General features: G+C 41.1%; 3 protein-coding genes across 3 annotated transcripts; 2 read left to right on the forward strand and 1 right to left on the reverse strand.

Annotated features, from left to right (window-relative positions):
* Positions 1-4,159: 4,159 nt before the first annotated feature.
* LOC135641628 (leucine-rich repeat extensin-like protein 5) lies at positions 4,160-5,655 on the forward strand. The gene has a single exon (XM_065157145.1). The coding sequence runs from the start codon at positions 4,299-4,301 to the stop codon at positions 5,361-5,363; it is 1,065 nt and encodes a 354-aa protein (XP_065013217.1). The 5' UTR covers positions 4,160-4,298; the 3' UTR covers positions 5,364-5,655.
* A 6,182-nt stretch (positions 5,656-11,837) lies between these two features.
* Positions 11,838-17,903, reverse strand: LOC135639528 (monothiol glutaredoxin-S7, chloroplastic-like). The gene is made up of 3 exons (XM_065153307.1): positions 17,572-17,903; positions 17,092-17,361; positions 11,838-12,060 (listed from the first exon to the last, which is right to left on the reverse strand). Exons 1-3 carry the CDS (start codon positions 17,768-17,770, stop codon positions 12,005-12,007), a joined length of 525 nt encoding a protein of 174 aa, XP_065009379.1. The 5' UTR covers positions 17,771-17,903; the 3' UTR covers positions 11,838-12,004.
* Positions 17,904-18,587: 684 nt separating this feature from the next.
* LOC135640194 (chloroplastic import inner membrane translocase subunit HP30-2-like) lies at positions 18,588-22,769 on the forward strand. Its single transcript, XM_065154422.1, has 6 exons — positions 18,588-18,977; positions 19,418-19,533; positions 21,245-21,371; positions 21,947-22,095; positions 22,207-22,269; positions 22,363-22,769. Exons 1-6 carry the CDS (start codon positions 18,681-18,683, stop codon positions 22,385-22,387), a joined length of 777 nt encoding a protein of 258 aa, XP_065010494.1. The 5' UTR covers positions 18,588-18,680; the 3' UTR covers positions 22,388-22,769.

The following is a 22,769-nucleotide window of genomic DNA, read 5'->3' on the forward strand; positions in this document are numbered from 1 at the left end:
TGTTCGTAGAGAGGCAACTAGCGATGGTGCTCAACGTGCTTCAAAGGGCCAACTAATATGTTATTGTAGAGGCAATGGTCTTGAGTAATCGCAATGAAACGTGTAAAAGGCCAAAATAGGAGCGAGAACTGTCACTCCCAACCTCGAGATCACCACGACAAAGAACATAAGACGAAGAAGAAATGATCGACCAGAGCTGCCTTGCTCGAGTTCTGAGTTGACTCCATTGAATATAACTAGAACCGAAGTCTTTTTACAAATAAAGAAAAAATGGCTCTTGAAAGACCCTTAATTGATGATGACACTATTGGAGAGGAGGAACAAATCCAAGTACTACCACTTCCACCATAATTATGGCCACAATACGGAGGACTATCATGATTTGAAGGAGCAAATTGAAAACTCATTTGTCAAGGACACCTCGAGAGGTTTGTTCGGAGGCACCAAGAACAATGGCTAATGGAGAGATAGATCAATATCATCATCGGTGGATCTACCTCGGGAGGAGACAACTCCTCGAGTTGTAAAGCCTACACTTGGACTACCATCGAAAAATGTCCGAGGTTCGAAGATGACTCCTAAATAACCTTTAAGGAAGAAAAGATAGAGTACCTTAATCCAAACCATGACAATGCCTTGGTGGTTTCCATGAAGATGATTAACTCTCGAGTGAAGAGGGTCATGATTGATATAAGTAGCTCTATTGATATCCTCTACTTTAATGCTTTTCAAAAACTTGTGCTCTCGACTAACAATCTCAACCCTATTACTTCTTCGTTGATGAGGTTTACTAGTGACTCTATCTCTCCTCCTGGGACTATGAGCCTACACATCATGTTTAGGGATGAGCCCGGCTCCAAAATGGTGATGACCAAATTTATAGTGGTCAACATCCTATCAACGTACAATGCGACCATAGCTAAACCACACTCAACATACTGAGGGCTATAGTGTAGAGCTATCATGTGGTGATGAAATTTCCAATGATAACTAGTGTCGAAGAGCTGAGAAGCAACTTAAGGGAGTCTCCATACGAAAGAAGGCTTGGCCTGAGGCATCATCAATCGACCCTTGGAATCTTACCAAGTCCCTCCCACATTCAGAGTTGATGAAGTTATTAATCGAGGCACCTCTTGACAAAGCTTGTCATAGTGAGAAGAGGATCCAAAGTCCTCCACGTGTGAAAGGACTTGAAGCCCGTCACGATAAGGGCAAGACTCGAAATCCGCCACGACGAAGGGAGGACTTAAAGCTTGTCACAGTTAAAGAAGGACCCAAAATCCACCATGGTAGAGGGAGGACTTGAAGCCCGTCACGATAAGGGCAAGACTCGAAATCCGCCACGACGAAGGGAGGACTTAAAACTTGTCACAGTTAAAGAAGGACCCAAAATCCACCATAGTAGAGGGAGGACTTGAAGCATGCTACGATAGAAGGAGGACACGAAATCTATCATGATAGAGGAAGGACTCGAAGCTCACCACAATGGTGGTGTAGGGTGAAATGTGCTAGTTACAAGTATCTTGCAAGCCAATCACTGTAAGTGATGGCATATGTGAACACTGCATAGTCTTTTTGCTTATTATTATTATTAGTATTTTTCATTTCATGTTACTTGTTGCATATATTGTGATGTTCATGGATCTGTGCAATGAGAATTGGATCATGTTGAGATCATGATAATGAGACTAATTCGCCTATAAACACAAACATTAAATATTTCCGATCATAGGTTTCTCGAGAGAGACATCGAGATAACCGGATAGATCGATGTACTATATACCTGTCCATCTGATGGAGGTAGCTGGCTTCATAACTGTTTATGTGAAGACATTAGGGATATAGTGCAGGTGCTTATTGGAGAATGAGTATACTGAATGATTCACTCATGGAATGTTGGATAGTTAATGATATCTTCTCGTCAAACAATAATTTCATGGTCACAGTTGTGTGTATGGTCTTTAGACTTGAGACACCAATGATGCCCTATATGAGTACTCTACTCTTTGATACCAAACTTATGGGTTTTGAGGTTCTAGATCCAACATACTCGATCATTGGGAGTGGTAGCCAACCTTACGAGGGCAATTGAGTATCGATATAGAATCATCCACTTTCGGTGTCATGAGAGGAATGTCCTGTATGTTCTCGCTCAAACAAATCCCTGGCCAGGGTCATTTGGATTGAAAGAAAATGAGTTCTTCGGAAAAATTTGATTAGAGTGAGACTTGAGTTGATTCAAGATGGGCTTGACAGCACCATGTCCACTATATGGTCTTTGAGATATTAGATGGATGATGAACTATATATACACGGTAACTAAGGGCAGACATATCAAATGAATTAGATCCCTTGTACTGTTTGAGAATTATGACGTGGTGACCTAGTACATTCATAGTCGATGAGTTGAGTGAATTATCATCTATTGGATGATAATTTACTAAATCAGAAGGAGTTCTGAGTTAGAAAAAGTTCTGAGTCAGAAAGAGTTATGGCGGGTGTAACTCACAGACAGCTCGGTATTGGGCCTAGAGGGTCACATACATATAGTGGATGATATGATGAATAGAGGATTGAATATGCGATATCCAATAAGCCCCTATTTTATTAGATTCATTAGATGAGATCCAAGAAGAGTTTAGAGTAGATAATTGGATATAGATCCAATTTCCATTAAGCTAGGGATAATTAGATAGAGATCCAGTATCTAATATGCTAGGGAAATTAGATGGAGATCCAATACCTAATAGGGTAAGATCCATTATGGTTAGCAGTAGGAGCTCTCTATAAACAAGGGATGTGCGACTAAAACATTTATAAGGCTAAACCTTTAGCTGCCACCTCCCTAACTTCTCCCTTGCTTCTTCCTCAGCCGACTGCTCCCTCTCTGGTATGAGAGGGTAGCAAGAAGACTGCCCCCTGCTACGTTGGTGGGGGTGAACGAAAGTGAGGAAAGAACGTATCGCGAGAGAAGGTGCGTTGCCGCTTTATCCATTATGTGAATCACCGTTAGAGAGGAGAACACAAGATCTCCTTCATCCACGAACTGAGATCTGCAGATCAGGGATATACGAGTTCCCTTATGTGAGATCATCTCACATCTTACACAGGGATAGATCCAGTTTTCAGATTTGATGAGTTTTTCACTCCCAATCGTCGTACGCAATTTGATATAATTTTGTTTTTGGGAAACCGATTTCTGTTTTGTTTTTCTACTGTGCATGTGATGCTTTCCTAAATTTCTCAACAAAATGTGATCAAGACATTTGAGTCGAGAAAACCCGACCTATGATAAGAAAAATCTGCTACAACAGAAGTGCAGTACGAAATGCACTCGAGGCATGTGAGTCGAGAAAACCTAACCCATGCTAAGAGAAATCTGCTATGGTGGAGACATAGTGTGAAATTTGCCGGAGGTTGCGAGTTAGGAAGTACGCATTGGGGGAGGCAAATGATAGTGAATATAATAATCAACAATCATTTGACACATAAATGCCACGTAGAAGCCATTATGGAAGGAAAAATTATCCAGCCTTTACGCCCACATGGACAAAAGCCCATAACAAGCTGTTCGAGACTGTCTCTTCTCTACTACCCACGTGGATAAAATGCTAAGAGGGAGACATTGGAGCTGTTACAGATTGTTTCCTCGAAGGCTAGGTATAAAAATGAATCTCCAATGCTACGCCCGAGGCTCTCTTCTCGAAAAAAACTCATACCCACTAAGAGAACTTGGTCATTAACTTGAGCATTACAGGGATCAGATCGAAAAATTTCTCCGACATCGATCTTAGTATAGGTACCACCTCAGAGCCACCTCGAGGGCACTTCGGACAGTCCTACACGCTCGGATTTGGACCACATCGGATTGACTCAAACGTGGACGAGGATTTTTCCTAACAAAAACTATCAAAACGCTGATTCAATTTAACGATGGAGAGATTAAATCACATCCAATGCTGAATTAAATGGTCAAAAATTATATACGATTGAAATTAATTTAGTCAATATTTAGTTATTTAATTCGAATTAAATAAAAATACGATGAGCGGCCGTCTCTTATTGAATGGATAAAGCACAATAGAAACGAAAATTGAAGAGAATTTAAAATCGGAAGGGGATGGAAAAATGTTAAGGAAAAAGTAAAAGGAAATTACCCGTCTACGTCGCCGATCAATCTTGCTCGCCTTCGTGCGCACCCACCCATTTCTCCCCCTTCCTCCAACCTCGTCGCTGGGAATCATCAATTGCCCTCCGCAAGCCCAGGCGTCTCAGGGAAACTTGATTGGTCGGAATCGATGGACTCTCCGCGGCGCGTCCTCCCTCCGTCTCCTTCTCCTCCTCCGCCATCTTCGTCGTCGAGGCCCCTCGACCTCGAAGTCACCGTCGTCTCCGCGAATCACCTGAAGAACGTCAACTGGCGCAACGGCGACCTCAAGCCTTACGTCGTCGTCTACCTCGACCCCGATCGCCGCGCCGCCAGCAAGCCCGACGACGCCGGCTCCACCCGCCCTGTCTGGAACGAGCGCCTCGCCCTCCCCCTCCCCTCGGCGGAGACCCTTCTCTTCCTCACCCTCGATGTCTTCCACTCCAAGCCTTCCGAGACCCCCAAGCCCCTCGTCGGCACCGCCCGATCCCGTCTCAAGGACCTCCTCCATCAGGACGCCTTCGCCGGCTACGCCACCGGCCGCGGAGGCGGAGCCCCACCGTCTCCCGTCCGAACCCTCGAGCTCCGGCGCCCATCCGGCCGCCCCCAGGGTAAGATCCGCATCAGGCTCGCCATCCGAGAGCGCCCCTGCCCCCCACCCGAACCCAGACCCGGTTACCACTTCCCCCCTCCCCCACCCTCCTCCGGCTACTATTTTCCCTCCAACGCTCCTCCCTTCCCTTCTCCACCTCCTCCTCACTCGGCTAGAGATTACCGCAACTTCTCTCCGCCGCCCCCTCCCATCCCTCCTTACGGCCACCCTATCCCGTCCCACCCCCCTCCCTCGCAGTACCCATATGGAAGATACTCCGATCCCTACTCTTCTGGATATTACTCCCCTGCCGCTGCATACTACTCGGCCCCTCCGGCTCCGGCCCCTGCCCCGGCCCAGCCCTACTATGATCGGCCATCCGGCTACGGGGGGCCATCAGCCCCGACGGGCTACTCATCAGGGTTTTCTGCTTATGATCATAGGCCAAAAGGTGGCAAAATTGGAGCGGCTACGGGCCTGGCAGTTGGGGCGGTGGCTGGTGCATTAGGAGGGTTGGTACTGGAAGAAGAACTGAGGTACGAGGAAGAGAAGATCACCGATAGGGCGGAGAGCTCTTTCTCTGCAAGAGATGATTATTACAGTGACCATCGTGCAGACTACTAACTACCATGAACTTGCTGGTGTTCCTTGCCATTGCTGTTCAGTAGTGTTGGAAGAGGCAAAGATGAATAAATGATGCCGCTTCAATGTTGTCGCTTTGATATCTCGTACTATCGTGTATATGGTGTCGCTGCAGTGTTGATGACCAACGAACAAAGGTGTGCTTTTATGTTCCCATGCTTTTGGCGCACTTGAGATTAGGACACTGTGCTTGTCTAGTATCTATCTCAGTTGTTGTTATCTTGTACTGTTGTTGAATTTCCTGTCTTGAAAAAGGTTATTGCTTTACTTGTTATTTTCCTTCTTAGCATAGTTTGATCTATTTTTCTTCCATCAGTTAGACCTTAACATTAAATTGAGTTCTGTTTTCAGATGTCTTTGGTAGTCATGTCAGGTTTTGTATTGTAGATCCTGGTTTAATTCAGCCATTGACAACTATTAGTAAAGAAGTTAAGATTAGTCAAACCTGATAATAGATTTTGATTTATTATGTTGCAGATCATGCAAGTGTAATAATGTCTGATAATCTGAAGTATTTCATAGAAAGTAGGGATACTTGGCATAGTTAAGGTCAAGTAATATTTCTTTTTGAAGCATGTCAATGGTCAGTGGCATTTTTGTACAAGTATTTGGCTTGATGTGGATTTAGTGAATTTGTCTTGCGGACTGAGGGGAATCATGTTGCTCTTTCTTGATTTTGAGAAACAATGAAGTGGGCAATGAATAGAAATTTTTATGCCTCATGCTGCAATCTCTTGCTTGTCTTGATCTTTCGGACTGCATTACTACTTCGCCATCGACATCATGGACTCCCTCACACATTTCATGGAGTTATGTGTGTTGGTTGCATGGTCTATGCAGACCATTCATTATGAGGCTCTTGATTGGTAAGTGCCCATTTAATTTCTTTTGTGGTTTTCTTCCTTACTTTGTGAGCATTAGAGGTTAGCTATTTACTAATCTCTTGCTTGATCTTTCGGACTGCATTACTACTTCACCATCGACATCATGGACTCCCTCACACACTTCATGGAGTTATGTGTGTTGGTTACATGGTCTATGCAGACCATTATGAGGCTCTTGATTGGTAAGTGCCCATTTAATTTCTTTTGTGGTTTTCTTCCTTAGTTTGTGAGCATTAGAGGTTAGCTATTTGCATCATACCAACTTGACTACTGTAGATGTTGCTCTTTCCGACTTGATGTGAGATGAGACTCAACTTTATATGCCTAGATTAGTGAGGTTTTTTTTTCTATAAATTATTTTTTTCATTATTTTAAATTGCATATAATATGCTCCAACATGAATCTGAAGTTGAGACTTATCATCTGTATAATAATGTGCTAATCATCTGGACGTCCCAACAGAGACCTTTTATGGGAAGCTGCTTATAGTGCCTGACCACTGAGCACAACATATCACCCTACTTGTGCTTTCATTTCTGTTGTTCCCAAAAAATAGAACAAACACAGCACTTATGCATCATTTAGGGCTATAACTGCCCACTAAGATTAGTCTTTTGTCTCACTGTAATTCCGTATTTCTTGAAGTTCATTACACAGATCACCAAGCAGCACAGTCGGCAGTTTTAGCTGCATATTGACCTCATCCAGATTGCATGTTGCTGCTTGAGGTAAAACTCCTCTCTTATATGGATTCCTTCTCTTACATTATCATAGTCAGCTGTATTATCAGTTTTTTTTCTAGTTTGCATATCCTTATGTGGTCATTCAATCTATTGCATGTTTATCAGTCATGGATGCCCTCACCATATTGGGCCACTTTTGTAGCTGGTTCATAGGTGTTGTCTCTAATGTTAGTTTATCTCACTACCAAGGCATTTGTTTTAGGCAAAGATGTCAAACCTTTTCTTCTTTCTGCTGTACTAACTGTTGTCCTTTGCCTTTCTCTGTTAAAGCACACTATCATACCTGTGTGTTTTTTTACTCGGGTATGTTCATGTACACAATCGTGGACAATATATATGTATATGTTCTTCTTGTTTGCTATCGTTCCGTCATTCGTAAGGCTCATTTAGGCCTTTTGTTCTGAACATATGGATGTGTATTTTCCACATGAAGTACTAAAAGTCTTTACTTTCGAGAAGACACATTCCCTACTGCTACCCTGTGCTGAAATATCCATTTCAGCGACCCAACTTTCCTTCTTTCGTGGTTGATCCCCCTCTTATGTTCAGTTTTTGCGATTCCCTCTTTCTATGCTGTTCTTTAATGAATTTTTTGCCAGTTTTGGGCTTACCTTGCTGCCCTACATGGTCAAGAAAGCTGTTAACATTCCAAGTGTGGATTTGTTGGATTTAGTCAAGTTGGTATCAAGATCGACAGCCATTCTGAGGGCTCTGTCGAGCATTGCAAGGTGTGCTTGCCGCTGTGTTGCTCAACACTTTCAGCAAGCGCATGGGATCGACTCTTCTACCTGGCCTTTTGATCTTATTGCCAGCGTTGTTTCCCGTCGAAAAGGCCCTCTACTATTTTGATAAGCAATTAATTGATTGAATATTAATTTTGCTTTGAGAAGAAGAATAAAAGGGCTTTCTAGCATTCCAGAAACGAAAACGAAAACTATAATTTCTTGCCTGAATCCTACAAGAGCCAACCACGACCACAAGGAAGTCTGATGATTGATTATAAATACAAATGCTGGCTATGAATCTAGCGAACAAAATACAGTGAAATTTTATGCAGACAGGTAATCATGGGGCATCAATAGTTGCTAATTTCATTGGTTCCTACGCAAACAATTAATATACAATCAGTTTGATAAAACCCTAAAATCTTAATCTAAGAAAAGAAATAAGAATTTGATCATTTCCAGAGGATCAACTTCTTTTTAATCCCTTCGAGAGGATCAATTGGTCACAATGAGTTATTTAGTTCTTAATCAACTAGGACTAGGACTTCTAACAAAAGAAATAAATAAAAATATCAATATCTAATTTGCTATCCTATCTTAATTGGAAAAAACTCAAAAACTCCTATCATATTTAGGAAAAACTAAATAAAAATTAAAAATTAAAATCAAATCCTTAAAATTAAGGAATCCTAATATTTCTTGCGTCTCCAAAACAGTCTTGTCCTTAAGATTGAGGAGCAATGAATTCTAAAAACTTCTCTTCAATGCTTTGTAAGACTCCCAAGTTATATCTTCAATTGGTAAGTTAGACCATTGAACAAGCGAAAGGATATCTATAGCACATCACAATATGTCAGTCAAGTATGACTTGAGGCAAGATTTGAACCTCACCATTAGAAGAAGTATCTGGCAAATGGTGTTGTATCACATCATTTTTACTTAGCTTCTTTTTAAAGCAAGAAACATGAAAAATTAGATGTACCTTAGAGCTTACCGGCAAGTCCAAACGATAAGCAACTAAGCCAATACATTCTAACACCTTATAAGGCCCAAAGAATCAAAGAGATAACTTCATAAAAGACCAAACATTTATAGAAGTTTGCATGTAAAGTTGAAGTCGAAGTAAAACCCAATTGCCCACTGCAAACTCTCGCTCACTGCGATGCTTATCAGCTTGTTGCTTCATTCTAGATTGTGAGATTACGAGATTATCTCTTAAAAGTTGAATACTCTTAGCCCTATCAAGCAATTCCTTATCCACTTGATCAACCTTAGAAGAACCAGACATATTTTTTATAATCATGGGAGTATGTCGACCATAAATCGCTTCAAAAGGAGTCATTTTAGTAGAAGAGTGATAAGTGATATTGTACCACCATTATGTTTAAAAAAGTCATTTCATCAACTCCTTTGGTTTACCAAAGATAGTTTTTTAGATAGTTCACCGCTTTAGTTTGTCTATTTGTGTTTGCAGGTGATAAGCAGTTTTTTGAATGTCATCTTTATGTACATGAATTTGGTGATAGCTAGATCGTAAATCCATTTTAGTGAAAACTTATGCATCTCCTAATTCATCAAGTAACTCATCCACCACTAGAATGGGATACCTATTTTCACTGTAATATTATTGAGTGCTTGATAATCTATATATCTATCAAGACCCATCTTTCTTCCTTATTAATAAGATTAGAGAGTGTGGACTAACACTAACCCTTAGTTGGTACACTAATAGGGTCGACATACATCCATAAATAGGGTCGAACATTAGTTGGTACACTATCAGACAGTAAAAGAATTTGGCGATTATGTGATTGAAGAAATGAAAGTCCTTATGGTTCTACAAATACATCCATAAATTCTTCAAGCAATAATTAAATATTTTTTATCTTGTTCAAGTATTGTAGCTTCCTCTTCAATGCTCCATAATTGGATAAAAAATCTATGGTGTGTCTTTTAAAGAACCATCTCCATTCTATAGCTAGTAATGGTTGTGACCTTACTGTCATGCTTTCGCTTTAGGATCACTTGCTTTCTATTAATAAAAAAAATTATAATTAATTTGAAAAAAATTCAAGAAATATTACCCACAGTTATCAGCGACGCAATTCCAAGCACACTCTCATAGTCCTCTAATGGTACTAAGAAAAAAAATCCACAGCAACTCTTGGCCCCATAACAAACTTCATTTTGAAATACTTATTATCACAAGTTAAAATTCGCACGTCAACAACCTTCACCTCAAACTTATCACAACGTTCAACGTGATAAGACAATCGCGCAACAACCTTACTATCTATAAAATTATTGATGTTACCAATATCAATCAAAACAGTAATAAATTAACATTTCAAAGAATAATCAGCTAATGCATGAATAACATGTGATAGGTTCAATAATCTCATCATTATCAGTACCTACCTTCATGATCATAGTCTACATCCTCAATCTCTAGTTCGTCCTTAATCGATTCAATCATCAAAAGTTTCCTTGCTTGTAACGATGCTCCCTGCTCCACTTTTCATTACAATGCCAGCCCAAACCCTTTGCTAATCGTTCTTTAAGTTCCACTTGGGCCAGTCTTTTAGTATTAGGATTCTAATTATGAATAATTGAAATAGTTGACTTCTAGTCAATCGTTTATTAACACTCCTAGTTCGACGATTTTTCATGTTAATTTTTTCTTCATGCAATCGTGCAAAAAAAATTACAACTATCATGATGTGAGGTTAGCAAGCCTTAACTTCGTAACGTATGTCTGAATTAAAACATCCAATGAATGTTCCCACCAATTGTCTTTCATACTAATCTTTAGCTCGATTTGACAGTCATTCAAATCAACTTTGATACTCTAACATAATAAAATTATGATGAATCTTAACAAGTTGCCCATTAACATTCTCATATTCTGATGGTCCAAAACGAGCAAGAAGTCATTTCTTAAATTGCTCTCACGAGGAAACTCCATGATAAATTTCATACAAATCATACCATTGAATAGTATCCCTATCTAGTAAGATTAAAACTTATTTCACTTTAGAATCTTATAGAATTTTATGAAAACAAAAACAATTATCTACTATAGAAATCCAACCAGTCATATCTCCATCTTCCCATCTAAGAAATTATACTTTCATGCGAGGATAGACAATATCATGCTCTTGATAACATTTTTTTGTGACTTCAGATTGATCTAATTGTTCACTGACAAACATCAAAATCGTTGAGAGTTTCTTATCGCTTGTTCTCAATTTTTGCTTCAAATTAAGATTTCATAGAATTATCAGTAGTAGTTATTATGTATGATTGTAGATATGTAATTCCTAATTTTTTTTTTTTTCGAGTCAAAGACATGAGCACTACTTAGTGGGCGTTGAAGATGAAATAGGTATTGGTGATACGAGCATCTGGGCCTATGATGACATTGGAGAGGAGATTAAGGGAACACCAAGGAAACACCACAAGAACTCTGGGAACCCATTGGCGACGTGACGATTGAGGGGGCCATGTCGGAGAGGAGATTGAAAGAACATCGAGGAAACGCCGCAAGAACTTTGCAAACAACGCTCTGATACCATGATAAAACTCTAAAGGCTTTATCTAAGAAAAGAAATAAAGATTTAATCACTTCGAGAGGATCAACCTCCTTTCGATCGCTTCGAGGAGATCAACCTTCAAATTGACCAAAGGCTTTGAGTTGTATTTCAATACTAAAAAAAAAGCCAAAGACATTATATATATATATATATATATATATATATATATATATATAAAGTTTTTTAGTCGTTAGTCAACTAGGACTAGGATTTCTAACAAAGAAATAAATAAAAATAACAATCCCTAATTTGCTACATAAAAAACTCCTATCATAATTAAAAAAATAAATAAAAAATAAAGATTAATATAAAATCTCTAAAATTAAGGATTCCGAAAATTAAAAAATCCTAACACAGTTACATATCCACTATAGACTATGCATTATAGAGTTGCACTAACTATTAATTTGCAAGATTTTTTTTGGTACAAATTGTACCTCATAAGTAATTGTTCCATGGATCCCATATTTGTCTATATAAAGATAAAAACCATGTAAGATAGGGGATTCCATAAGCAAAAACCGTCATTTATGGTTTTAGTGTTCGTACTAAAAGAGCATTCATGAATCCACAAAGGACACGTTCAGTGGCAAATGAAAACAAGGGTGTAGAATTTAGGAACTCAAGAGATAGTTAAATTACCACAAATATCAAAATCAATACGTAACTCGCTGATCATCAAGAACACATTGCTTTCTCAATTTGTTCTTGCAATTGCCCATTCTTGTATGCTTCTGTTACACAATAAATGCAAGAACATTAGCAAATAAAGGTGCAAGGACATCCTAGCCAATTCAATAACAAATCCATTATACTATAGTTGCAGAGCAAGTAAAAGTTGCCAGAATAAAACATGGAATGGAATCGTATAATACAAGAACATAAGATAGAAAAGGGAGAAAAGTAAGCTAAGCACCAATATCTCCTGTGTTTCTTCCATTACGATTTGTTCATTCAACTTAACCAAATGAATTTCTCAATGATAATCACCTGCACTGCAACTCCTCTTCGTATCTATCCTGCTAACACTCATTTTTCCACTTCTAAGTTCCCTTTCAATTATTGCATATTCCAATATTGTAGCCACTTTATATAGAACAAGAAAAAAAAATAGTTTCAAGTCATAAAGGACGGTGTTACAAGAATAAGCATAAATAAGAAAGAGAATAATAGAGAAAAACACAGGTAGTGTCATGAATCAGATTTCTTCAGGTTTCGAACTTCCATCACTAAATTGAATTTTTGGAAGCCAATACCTGATACATCATAGATATACACATTGGCATGCAAGTATGTTGCATATGCAGCTTATTACATTCACTTGTTTTTGTACGAGATCAATTAAGTTGAAGAAGAGATGATTGGAACTGGCTGCAAATACAAAACAACAAATGGGCAAAACGGCAGTAATTCAGAGTTTATATAGAGGAGTGCAAGATGGTAAGAATACAAGGATGATTTAAGTAGTGGACTCAGAACTCCATACCTCATTCTATTCTCATTCTATGTATGCCCAAAACCGAAATTGCTCCCATAACTTGCGTTACTCATCTAGAAATACATTACTTAACTGGCTTCTATATCAAAAATTTCTCTAGAAATGGACAAGCACTTGTTTAATTATCATCCTGTGGGAACAGTAATGGAGTTCATTAAATCAGGGATATGTCCTAGTCTTTGAATGCTGCACCTTGCCTAGTGTTGGGAAAATTTGACATTCAGGACAGCTCGACATCCGACATGGTTTAGCTACACGTGCGTAGGAACGATGAGGTGTGGCTGAGGTGATGTCGGAGGTCTCACGGAAGTCGATGTGGGTGCGCTCAGGTGCTCTGATGATGACCTGCACGAAGATTGAGGTTAAGAATGGATTTCCCGACCTAATCCCTATGACGCTCAAGTTACCCTCAAGGTGAGGTGAGGTGGAAGTGGTAAAAAGATGACTGGCCTCGATTCCTATGCCAAGTAAGAAGGGGATAGAACATTCCAAGGAATATTCCCCAAGGGGACAACCCCAAATAACCTCTAATAGCCCCCCTTGGACTCTTGTCCATGTAAACAACAAAAAAGGGGTGACAACCCGTAATCGCTTGCTTTGGACTTATGTCCACGTGGGCAAACCAAGGGGGCAAGTCTTGTCTCCCCTATGCCAACTTGGCTGCCACATGTAGATCACGTGTCGAATGATAATTGATCAACAATATTTCCTCTATCATTTATCTCCTTTGAAGGTACACTTCAAGAGCTCTCCTTAAGAGGTTCGTAAACACAGCCATGGATTATCTCAACACGTGTAACATGTAAAAGCGGAGGGGATGCTCAATGCATGGCCGACTTACATGCCTCGAGCTCTCCGAGGAGGTCAGATCATGCTTGACCGACTATGCACCTTGGGCTCTCCAAGGAGGTCAGGTCGGGTTTGGCCAACCTACACACCTCGAGCCCACCTCGAGCTCTCCAAGGAGGTTGGGTCGGGCTTGGCCAACCAATGCACCTCGGGCTCTTCGAGGAGGTTTAGTCGGGCTTAGCCAACCTATGCACCTCGGGCTCTCCGCGGAGGTCGGGTCGAACTTGGATAACCTATGCACCTCGAGCTCATCTTGGGCTCTCCAAAGAGGTCTGGTCAATCTTGGTCAACCTACGCACTCCAAGAGTTTGGCGAGGTGGTGACCTCCTGAGACATGCTTTGTGCCATTATGTGATGCTCACCCCCGTGGGGCGCATTGGTGTCGTTGAGATGCTCACCCCGAGGATACCTAGAGCATTTTTGGACGCTAACCCCATAGGGGTGCATCAGTGCCGTTGAGATGCTCATCCTCAAGGAGGGTGCATTAGGCATCTTCGGACGCTCACCCCTGTAGGGATGCGTCGATGCTGCTGAGATGCTCACTCTCGAGGAGGGTGCATCGGGCACCTTCAGACGCTTACACCTGTAGGGGCGCATCGGTGCTGTTGAGATGCTCATCCCCAAGGAGGGTGCATCGGGCCCTTCAGACACTCACCCTCGTAGGGGCTTGTCGATGCCATTGAGATGCTCACCCTCGAGGAGAGCGCATCGCGTATCTTCAGGCGCTCACCCCCGTAGGGGCGCGTCGGGTGTTGTTGAGATGCTCATCCCTAATAAGAGCGCATCAGGCATCTTCGAACACTCACCCCCATAGGGTGCGTTGGTGCCATTGAGTTTCTGACCCCCGAGGATGCGTTGGACATTTTTGGATGCTCACCCTTGAAGAGGCGCATCGATGCCGTTGAGATGCTCACCCCTGAGGAGGTCACATTGTGCATCTTCAAATGCTCACCCCCATAGGGGCGTATTGGTGTCGTTGAGATGCTCACCCCCAATGAGGGCGCACCGAGCATCTTCGAATGGTCACCCCCTTAGGGGCGCGTTGGGTGTCGTTGAGATGCACACCCTTGAGGAGAGCACATCGGGCATCTTCAAATACTCACCCTCGTAGGGCTGCACCTGTGTCGTTGAGATGTTCACCCCCGGGGCATGCCTTGTTGAGATCGATATAATCAACGAATAGCCATTAGGTTCCAGTAGATTTTTTAACAAATACAACATTGGCAAGCCACTGAGGGTATTGCACCACAAAAATAAATCTAGCACCTAACCACTTGTCTACCTCATAGCTGACAACTTGTTGCTGGTCGAAAGCAAACTTCCGAGGCCTCTACTTCACTAGGCGCACCTCGGGTGAGATATTTAGGCAGTGACTGCTCCTACCTCGGCCTCTTACACAACTCCTCGCGGTTACTCGAGACCATCGCCTAAGTGGCGATGTATTGGTTGGCCCTCTAGAGTGTCTCGAATACTATCACTGGTGGTCTCCCTATCAGGGACTAGAAGAGTCGAGAGGGCCTAAGCCCCATGATGAGCGGTGGATAGGCACCGACTATGTCTTAGATCTTGTTTATGAATCAAGCAACGAAATTCGAGAGCATCTCTTCCTTCCCCTTGCCGAAGTCCCAAGAGGGCTACTATCGAACACCGAGGCCATATATTCACGATGAAATGTTGCTCGAACTCTTTTGCTAATTAGCTAAATGAGCTAATCGAGAGTGGCTTCAAGTGGGCGTACCACTCTCGCACTAAGCCTCGCAGCGTAGTAGGAAAGGTGTGATACATCAGAGCATCCGTCGTGCTTTATAAGGACATATGAGCATGAAAAGCTACGATATGCTTGGTTGGGTCGACACAACTATTAAATGCCTCCAAGGTCGGGAGTCAAAAGTTAGCGGGGATAAGCTCTTCTTGGATCTTCTAAATGAATGGTGATCGACCCGAGTTGAGGTCAGTCTTCTCCCCTGATTAGTTGAAACTACTGATGCATGTCCTCCATGCGATAGTCTATCTACTGCAATTACACCCGAACGGTGTTCTCCATGTAGTTTGTGGACTGCGCCTTGGACTCGAGTAAGGCAGACCAAGAATGGTGAGGTCTGCTGAACTCTACGATCAAGGATCAGGGTGCCCCATCTACTGGGAGCTCGACGGGCCTCGGGCATCCTTAGGGGGTCAGCGACTCAGCGCCACGTTAGGTCAGGGAATCTTAACGAGCGTTGATAGTATTGCTGACTGCTACGAGGCAAGAGGCACCGTCGATTAGACCAGCTCAGGCAGGAGCGGAGCAATGATCTGTATCATTCCCATCAATGTCTGTACTTATTAAGGTTTAGGAAGACCTTGACGGGGACGAGCATGTGGGTCAAGGTCGTCATTGGGGGAGAGAGACTTGAGTCGTTGAACAGACATCGATACCTCATCAAAGTCTGCACCGAGACAGAAGCGTCGAGGTTCAGAAACGTCAGGTGTTACCCCCTGTGAGTGAAAGTACTATGAGTCGGGAGTGGAGCCTCCTCGATCAAACGCTCGTTAAGTGGGTCGACGAGCTGACGTTCCTACAACATGGCTCTCCTAGTGCCAAAATGTTCGGGGAAAATGTCGTTGACGTTCAAGTCAGCCCAACGTGGTTCGGCTACACGTGCGTAGGAACGATGAGGTGCCGTCGATGTGATGCTGGAGGTGTCGATGTGGGTGCACTCAAGTTCTCCGATGATGACCTACATTAAGGCCAAGGTTGGGAGTGGGTTTCTCAACCCAGTCCCTCTGACGCCCAAGTTAGCCCCGAGGTGAGGTGGAAGTGATAAAAAGGTGACTAACATCGATTCCTACGTCGGATATAGACTTTTACACTAGGTAAAAAGAGGGCAAAATATTCAGGAAATATTCCCTGAGGGGACAATCTTTAATAACCCCTCTTGGACTCTTGTCCACGTAGACGACAAAAAAGGGAGTGACAACCCATAACCGCCTACTTTGGACTTGTCCACATGGGAATACCAAGGGGGTAGGTCTTGCCTCCCCTATTCTAACTTGGCTACCACATGTAGGGCATGTGTCGGATGATAATTGATCGACAATATTTTCTCAATCACCTCGCTAGTATAGATAAGTATGCCTAACTATTTTAATGTAAGATGCACATATTTCTGTAATAATGTGGGCATGAAAGTGGGCATCCTGCAACAATATCCATGGTCACATAGATATTGTTATGATTACATCTTTAGTAATAAATACATATACTGCCAGTTTTCTCTAGTTTTAAGAGATAGATCCATGGTGAAAGTGGGCATCCTGCAACAATATCATTGTTATGATTAAAGCATCAGTTCTATTGACAAACTCTCATGGACTAATTGAAGTAAATGGCGAGTTCAAGGCATCAGAAACTGAAGGACTAGAAACTAAATCTTACCGATAGTAATGTCACAGCCACCAAAGAACTCCCCATCAATGTAGAGCTGGGGAAAAGTAGGCCAGCTCGAGTACTCCTTCATCCCCTGACGCAGCATGTCATTCTCGAGTATGTTCAGCGTCTCGAAGGGCACATTCAGTGACTTCAATATCTGCACCACGGTGTTGGAGAAGCCACACTGGGGGAAGTCTTTGGTTCCCTTCATGAAGAGCACCACTTTGTGCGACTGAACAACCTTGTCGATTGTCGATTTCATCTCAGGACTCAACGCTGAAGCAAAATTAAAATCAAACACGTTGATCAACTCAAGACATCAAATATTAACAAAATATTGCAATTGATGACTAGCAATGATCGTTCAAACCCGAAAAAGAAGACGATTTTCCGGTTGAGAGGAGAAATCCGGAAAGAAAAAGGAAGTGAGGACCTAAGGAGCATGATCACAGGTCAAGGGTTGATCGAAAGGGAACGAGATCATACCGGAGAAGCACCGGGCGGAGAGGGAGGTCCCCGGGCTCTTGGATCGGAACCGCAACGGTTGAGAGACAAGCGTTGCGACGTCCCTTCTACGGGGTCCGGCGAGGAACGAATTCGCGGGCGGCTGAACGCGGCGAACGGCCGCGAGCGCCCTCGTGACTCCAATGGCTGTCCAAGAAGAAAGTGGAGCGAGCGAGGCCATCGTCGTCGGAACGCAAAGGTGGTGGCGGCAGCGCTTGGGACGAATCGGGGGCAAATTAGCACGAATTCCCAATTCACATTCGTGTGCTGTATTTAGGTCGCGGCGATCTTCTCTTTTCGTGTGCCCTCGATTTTATGCGGTCCAATTCACCTCATCATCTATACATCGCTGTTATTATTTATTCGGGGGCTTCTACATCGTTTGGAAATAGCATATATTTGCCCCTATATACAAATATTTCTCTAAATGTTAAATTAGTAGAGATATCTTTATTGTTGTTATATTTAAAAAAAAAATTAAAGCTTTCGATATAAGAGACTTTTATTCGCAACCCTCTTTACTATTTAGTATAATATCTTTAAAATTTGTAATATTTATAAAATATCATTCTATAAATAAATATAAATATTATATATATATATATTTTTTTGTTGGGGCTCCCACAAGGGCCGCTAGTGAAAGCAAGAATAGAGATGGACTATCGCAATGTTCACAAGAAGATAAGGGAATTATGAACATAGAGAAGATAAGGGCATTGGAAGTGAATGGATGAATTAAGGAATTATGAGGAAGAAAAAAAATAAAATTGATAATAATGAGATTATAAATAATAATAATAATAAATTTATTTTTTAAAGAATTATCAATAGTAATGGGCTTATATAAAGACAAAATTAAAATATGAAATATAGTGTCAATTGAAATTGCTGATTTTTTAATTGATCCAAGAAATAGGCAAAAGAAAAAGTGTTTATTTTAGCTAATTAGAAAAATGAGAGTAAACTCGCGTCGCTATAAATTCCTTCTATCCGTCGACAAATTGCGTGGTATTATTATCCGCGATACATCAAAGTCCTCTTCCCCCAGAGAGAGAGAGAGATAGAGAGAGCGGCGGTCGGTCGATCGGTCCATGAAAGGGAACCAGGGCGCGATGGTGTTGGCTCCACCGAGCCCTCCCCCGGCGAACCCCGTCGCCCAGCTGCAGACGCGAATCAAGGAGCTGGAGACTGGGTTCCGGGCCTGGCTGGCGAAGCAGCCCACCGCCGTGGAGGCGGCTATCGTAACCGCCACCAGCGCCGCCCAGGGCGCTTTCATCGGCGCCCTCATGGGCTCTCTCACCTCCGACGCCTCCTCGGCCTTACCCACCCCACCTCCCAACGCTCCCGGCCTCAACCCCCAAGCCATGGCCTCCCTCAAGCAGGCGCAGGTTGCTCTTCCTTTCTAGTCTTCTTCAATTTATGTTTCTTTTTTGCAATTTGAAGTACATTATGATATGTTTTTATCCCTACTCCAATATGTCAGCGGAAATTTATAATATTGATGTGAAATCAGTATACTCATACTAGATAATTAGTGCTCCTTTTTTATCCAATCCAGAAATATACTTTCGCAAAGTTCTTATTGTATTGGGTAATCATATATTACATGAAATTGGTTTGCTTCTGTTATGGTTGGAACTTGGAAAATGCTGATTCTTAGCATTTGTGCCGTTCTTATTCATCTTCTTGTGTCATTCTCTCAGCCCTTTCTGTCCTGTCACATTATATGTGCCATTTGGTAACGGAACAGAGACGCCATGTTGCACTCATACCCATACATACTTTTACTTGGAATCTCAACAACCTGACTCTGTTGCATGTGTCACAGGCTTTTGCAGGTGGCCCGTTAGTGCAAGCTCGTAACTTTGCAGTCATGACAGGTACTAATGCAGGTATATCATGTGTGATGAAGAGAATAAGAGGGGTGGAAGATATGCAAGGCAGGTGAGATCAATGGCAAACTTTTCATGTGTTTTGTTCAATCAATTTTTAGTTTATAGCATTTTTTCCAAATTCACTCAAGTTGGTTGGAAAGTACAGAATCATATCTTGTGCTCCTGTGTTTAGCCCTTCTTTGCTTTGAATCAAGTAAACACAAATAACTATGCGTTGATCACTAGTCATTTATGCATATTATAGAAAGGATGTCACAATGCATGCATTTCTTGCCAATATGGGGTCTGTTAGTAACATATGCATGTTGATTTTAGATATTATAGCTATTGTTTGAATGCATAATCTTGGAAGTCGCATAGATGCAAAATTCCCACAAACATGTATAAAATGAACAGTTGAAAACAGTATTGTTGAATAACAATGTCTTTAAGTAAAAAGCTGTTTGCTTCTATGTTAAGTCAAGCATTAAAATCTAACTTATTGATAACCAAAATAACCAATTTTTTGTCATCATACATATCATGCTATGATATGTTGAATCTAATGAGTGCGTGTGCGTGTGTGCACGCTGTGTATGGACTTACCACTGAGTTCCATCTTGTGCCTTGGCATGTGGCATGCATCATACTTGGGCATGCTGTAAGTTTGGAATGCCCCAAAATGCAATTTTCTGTATATGCGATCATGAATATACATGTGACTGTATGATTGCATTAGTGTTGAACATGTTGATATTTATGTTAATGTTGGAGATACTGGGGAATAATAAATTGTATGTCAACATAAGTGTGCTTTAATGACTGATTGATCTTTTTGGGACGCACAGTGTTGATAGAGGGAATTCAGATTCATCAGGGGAAAGGGATGTATCAAAAAAAAAGAAGGCCAAACACCTAAATCAATGTGGCCTGTAGTTTTCATTATTGAGGTGTTTTTTTTTCTTAGGTGATTTACTGGCAATCCTAGTCTTGGTTGCTCCCTTATTAACTTTATCAAGAAAGATATTCTTATTGAGATCAGAAGCTGATCATAGCTTCAACCTCATAAAGGCTAATATGATGGGTGTGTGACAATCCTAGCACTTCCTGACTTAAAAGTCTTTAAAGAAGATTATGATGGCTAACATACTGGCGTCGGAAATCATGAAGGACATATTTGAGTTACTTGCCTTTGAGCTAGATTGTCAAATTTACTTCTTAATTTCACAGATATCTAATTAATATCTACAGAAACCTGAGGAATTCTTTGCATGTCAAGTATCAGAACTACAACATCTCCTGCTGTAAAGATTGGTTGCTTCTTACCACTATCCAGCTCTTAAAATATGCTTACATTATATCTCATTGATTTTCTATTCATTTCTCAGAGCATATTAGGTTCTAATAAGTAGAAAATCACCTTATATAACATCTTGGCTGTTTCTTCAATAAATTCAATACTTTATATAGTAATATTTTTGCTATAGTAATCCTCAGAAGCTCTTACAGTACTAGTATTTTCAGTCCTGGTTAATCTATTATGCTACATGTTGCTTCAAGGTAGCATGTTTTATAAGTTCTGATATTAGCCAGTGATAGCATGGTAGTATCTTAATCAGGGGATATAAGGAGATATAGCTTTGATGATCTTGTCATCTGCAAGAATAATGGACCATACAGATGCCATATATGTTGATCAATACTGATGAAAAAGAGGGATAAGTACCGTTCAGCTCTGTTTATGTACTCCAAATTGGCTTTTATTCTGGTTCATCTTGCAGCATGGCAGCAGCTTTTGGTTCTGGAGCAATGTTTTCATTGGTTAGTGGCATGGGAGGACCAAATCAAGCTCTTAATGCGGTTACTTCAGGACTATTTTTTGCACTTGTTCAAGGTGGACTTTTCAAGGTATGAAAGCATAGGTGAAACTTATGATGTTGTACTAAGTTTTAGTTACCTACTGTCATTGGTGATCCCAGCTATAGTTAATCCATGTAGAAATCAGTAGGTCAACTTATCACCAGATCTCTGCTTTGGTTTCTTAAGGAAAAGTCTAATGTATACTGAACATGATGCTGCTTTAGTTCAAACCGACTGTGGAATTATGCATTTCTAGACCGTATAAGAAGTGGAATTTCAGTACGTTGCAAATAAATTTCCTTGATGTGCGGATTGATCAATTAGCAAATAATATAACATAATTTTCGTTCCTTTATTTTTATTCTAAAGCAACATGAAGGCTGTGTATGGCAGATCAAATAAATGATATCAACATTACAAACAAAATTAAATGATGATATGTGCTAGCTTCGTTTTGATAGTTATGATATCATTCTTGGTTATTGATAATTTCGGTACTTGCCATAACAAATAAACTGATGCCAACTTGAGCACTATTAGCATGTTTGAAATCACTATCAAGAATATCTGACTGGTCAAATATGCATTTCCTCTTTACTTTTTCCTTTCCGATAAAATTGCAGATAGGTGAGAAATTCTCACAGCCACCAGCTGATGACGTGTTATACTCTGGCACAAAAAGAATGCTAACAAACCTTGGCCTTCAGAATTACGAGAAGAACTTCAAGAAAGGCTTACTCAGTGATGCTACTTTACCCCTTCTCACAGACAGGCAAGAAGGATGATCCAGCTCTCCTACATTCTCTAATTACTTGAACAAGTTCCTTTTGCATGAAAACGTCGCACTGTTCTCTAATTCTTTCTTTTTGTATGTATGTTCCAGTGCACTCCGAGATGTCAATATTCCACCCGGGCCAAGGCTTCTCATTCTTGATCACATTCAGAGGTGAGCCATGTGACTAAATGTATCACTGGAAGGTTTTTTCTGGGCTTCAACTGTTCTATCCAGATTCATGATCATGCTTAATCTACTTGGCAGGAACCCTGAGTTGGTAAAAAGGTGATGAAGTTATAGGCAACATTGCTCTTCAAAGTTATGTTGACAAAGTAATCAGACCAAACTCGGTTGACTGTGCCCGGCCCTTGTTTAAACGAACTTAAATTTGACTGTCACAGTTTCATGAGATTTGCAACTCACCGGTGATTATATTAGGGATGAATTTTGACTATCCAAATTTTGTTCTCAAATACTTCGATACTTTTGAAGAAGATAACATCCTATTCTGCTTCATGTCAAATCAACAGCTTTACTTAGATCAGGTCATGTTCGAGGCATGCATTATTTCAACCTTTTTCGTTATGACTACAATGGATCATAAACACCAGATTGGATGTTGATGACTAAGGTAAGTAATTGCATCTTTTAGTTAATAATGTTATTGTTCA

Source organism: Musa acuminata, chromosome BXJ3-6, assembly GCF_036884655.1.
Source record: "Musa acuminata AAA Group cultivar baxijiao chromosome BXJ3-6, Cavendish_Baxijiao_AAA, whole genome shotgun sequence".
Taxonomy (NCBI): domain Eukaryota; kingdom Viridiplantae; phylum Streptophyta; class Magnoliopsida; order Zingiberales; family Musaceae; genus Musa; species Musa acuminata.

Coding starts and splice junctions, on each gene's coding strand:
- LOC135641628 (XM_065157145.1), top strand. CDS start 4,299: ATGGACTCTCCGCGGCGCGTCCTCCCTCCGTCTCCTTCTCCTCCTCCG.
- LOC135639528 (XM_065153307.1), bottom strand. CDS start 17,770: ATGGCCTCGCTCGCTCCACTTTCTTCTTGGACAGCCATTGGAGTCACG. Junction 17,362..17,571: donor CTCCGCCCGGTGCTTCTCCG/GTATGATCTCGT, acceptor ATTTTGCTTCAG/CGTTGAGTCCTGAGATGAAA. Junction 12,061..17,091: donor TGGCTGTGACATTACTATCG/GTAAGATTTAGT, acceptor ATTGTGTAACAG/AAGCATACAAGAATGGGCAA.
- LOC135640194 (XM_065154422.1), top strand. CDS start 18,681: ATGAAAGGGAACCAGGGCGCGATGGTGTTGGCTCCACCGAGCCCTCCC. Junction 18,978..19,417: donor CCTCCCTCAAGCAGGCGCAG/GTTGCTCTTCCT, acceptor CATGTGTCACAG/GCTTTTGCAGGTGGCCCGTT. Junction 22,270..22,362: donor ATTCTTGATCACATTCAGAG/GTGAGCCATGTG, acceptor TCTACTTGGCAG/GAACCCTGAGTTGGTAAAAA.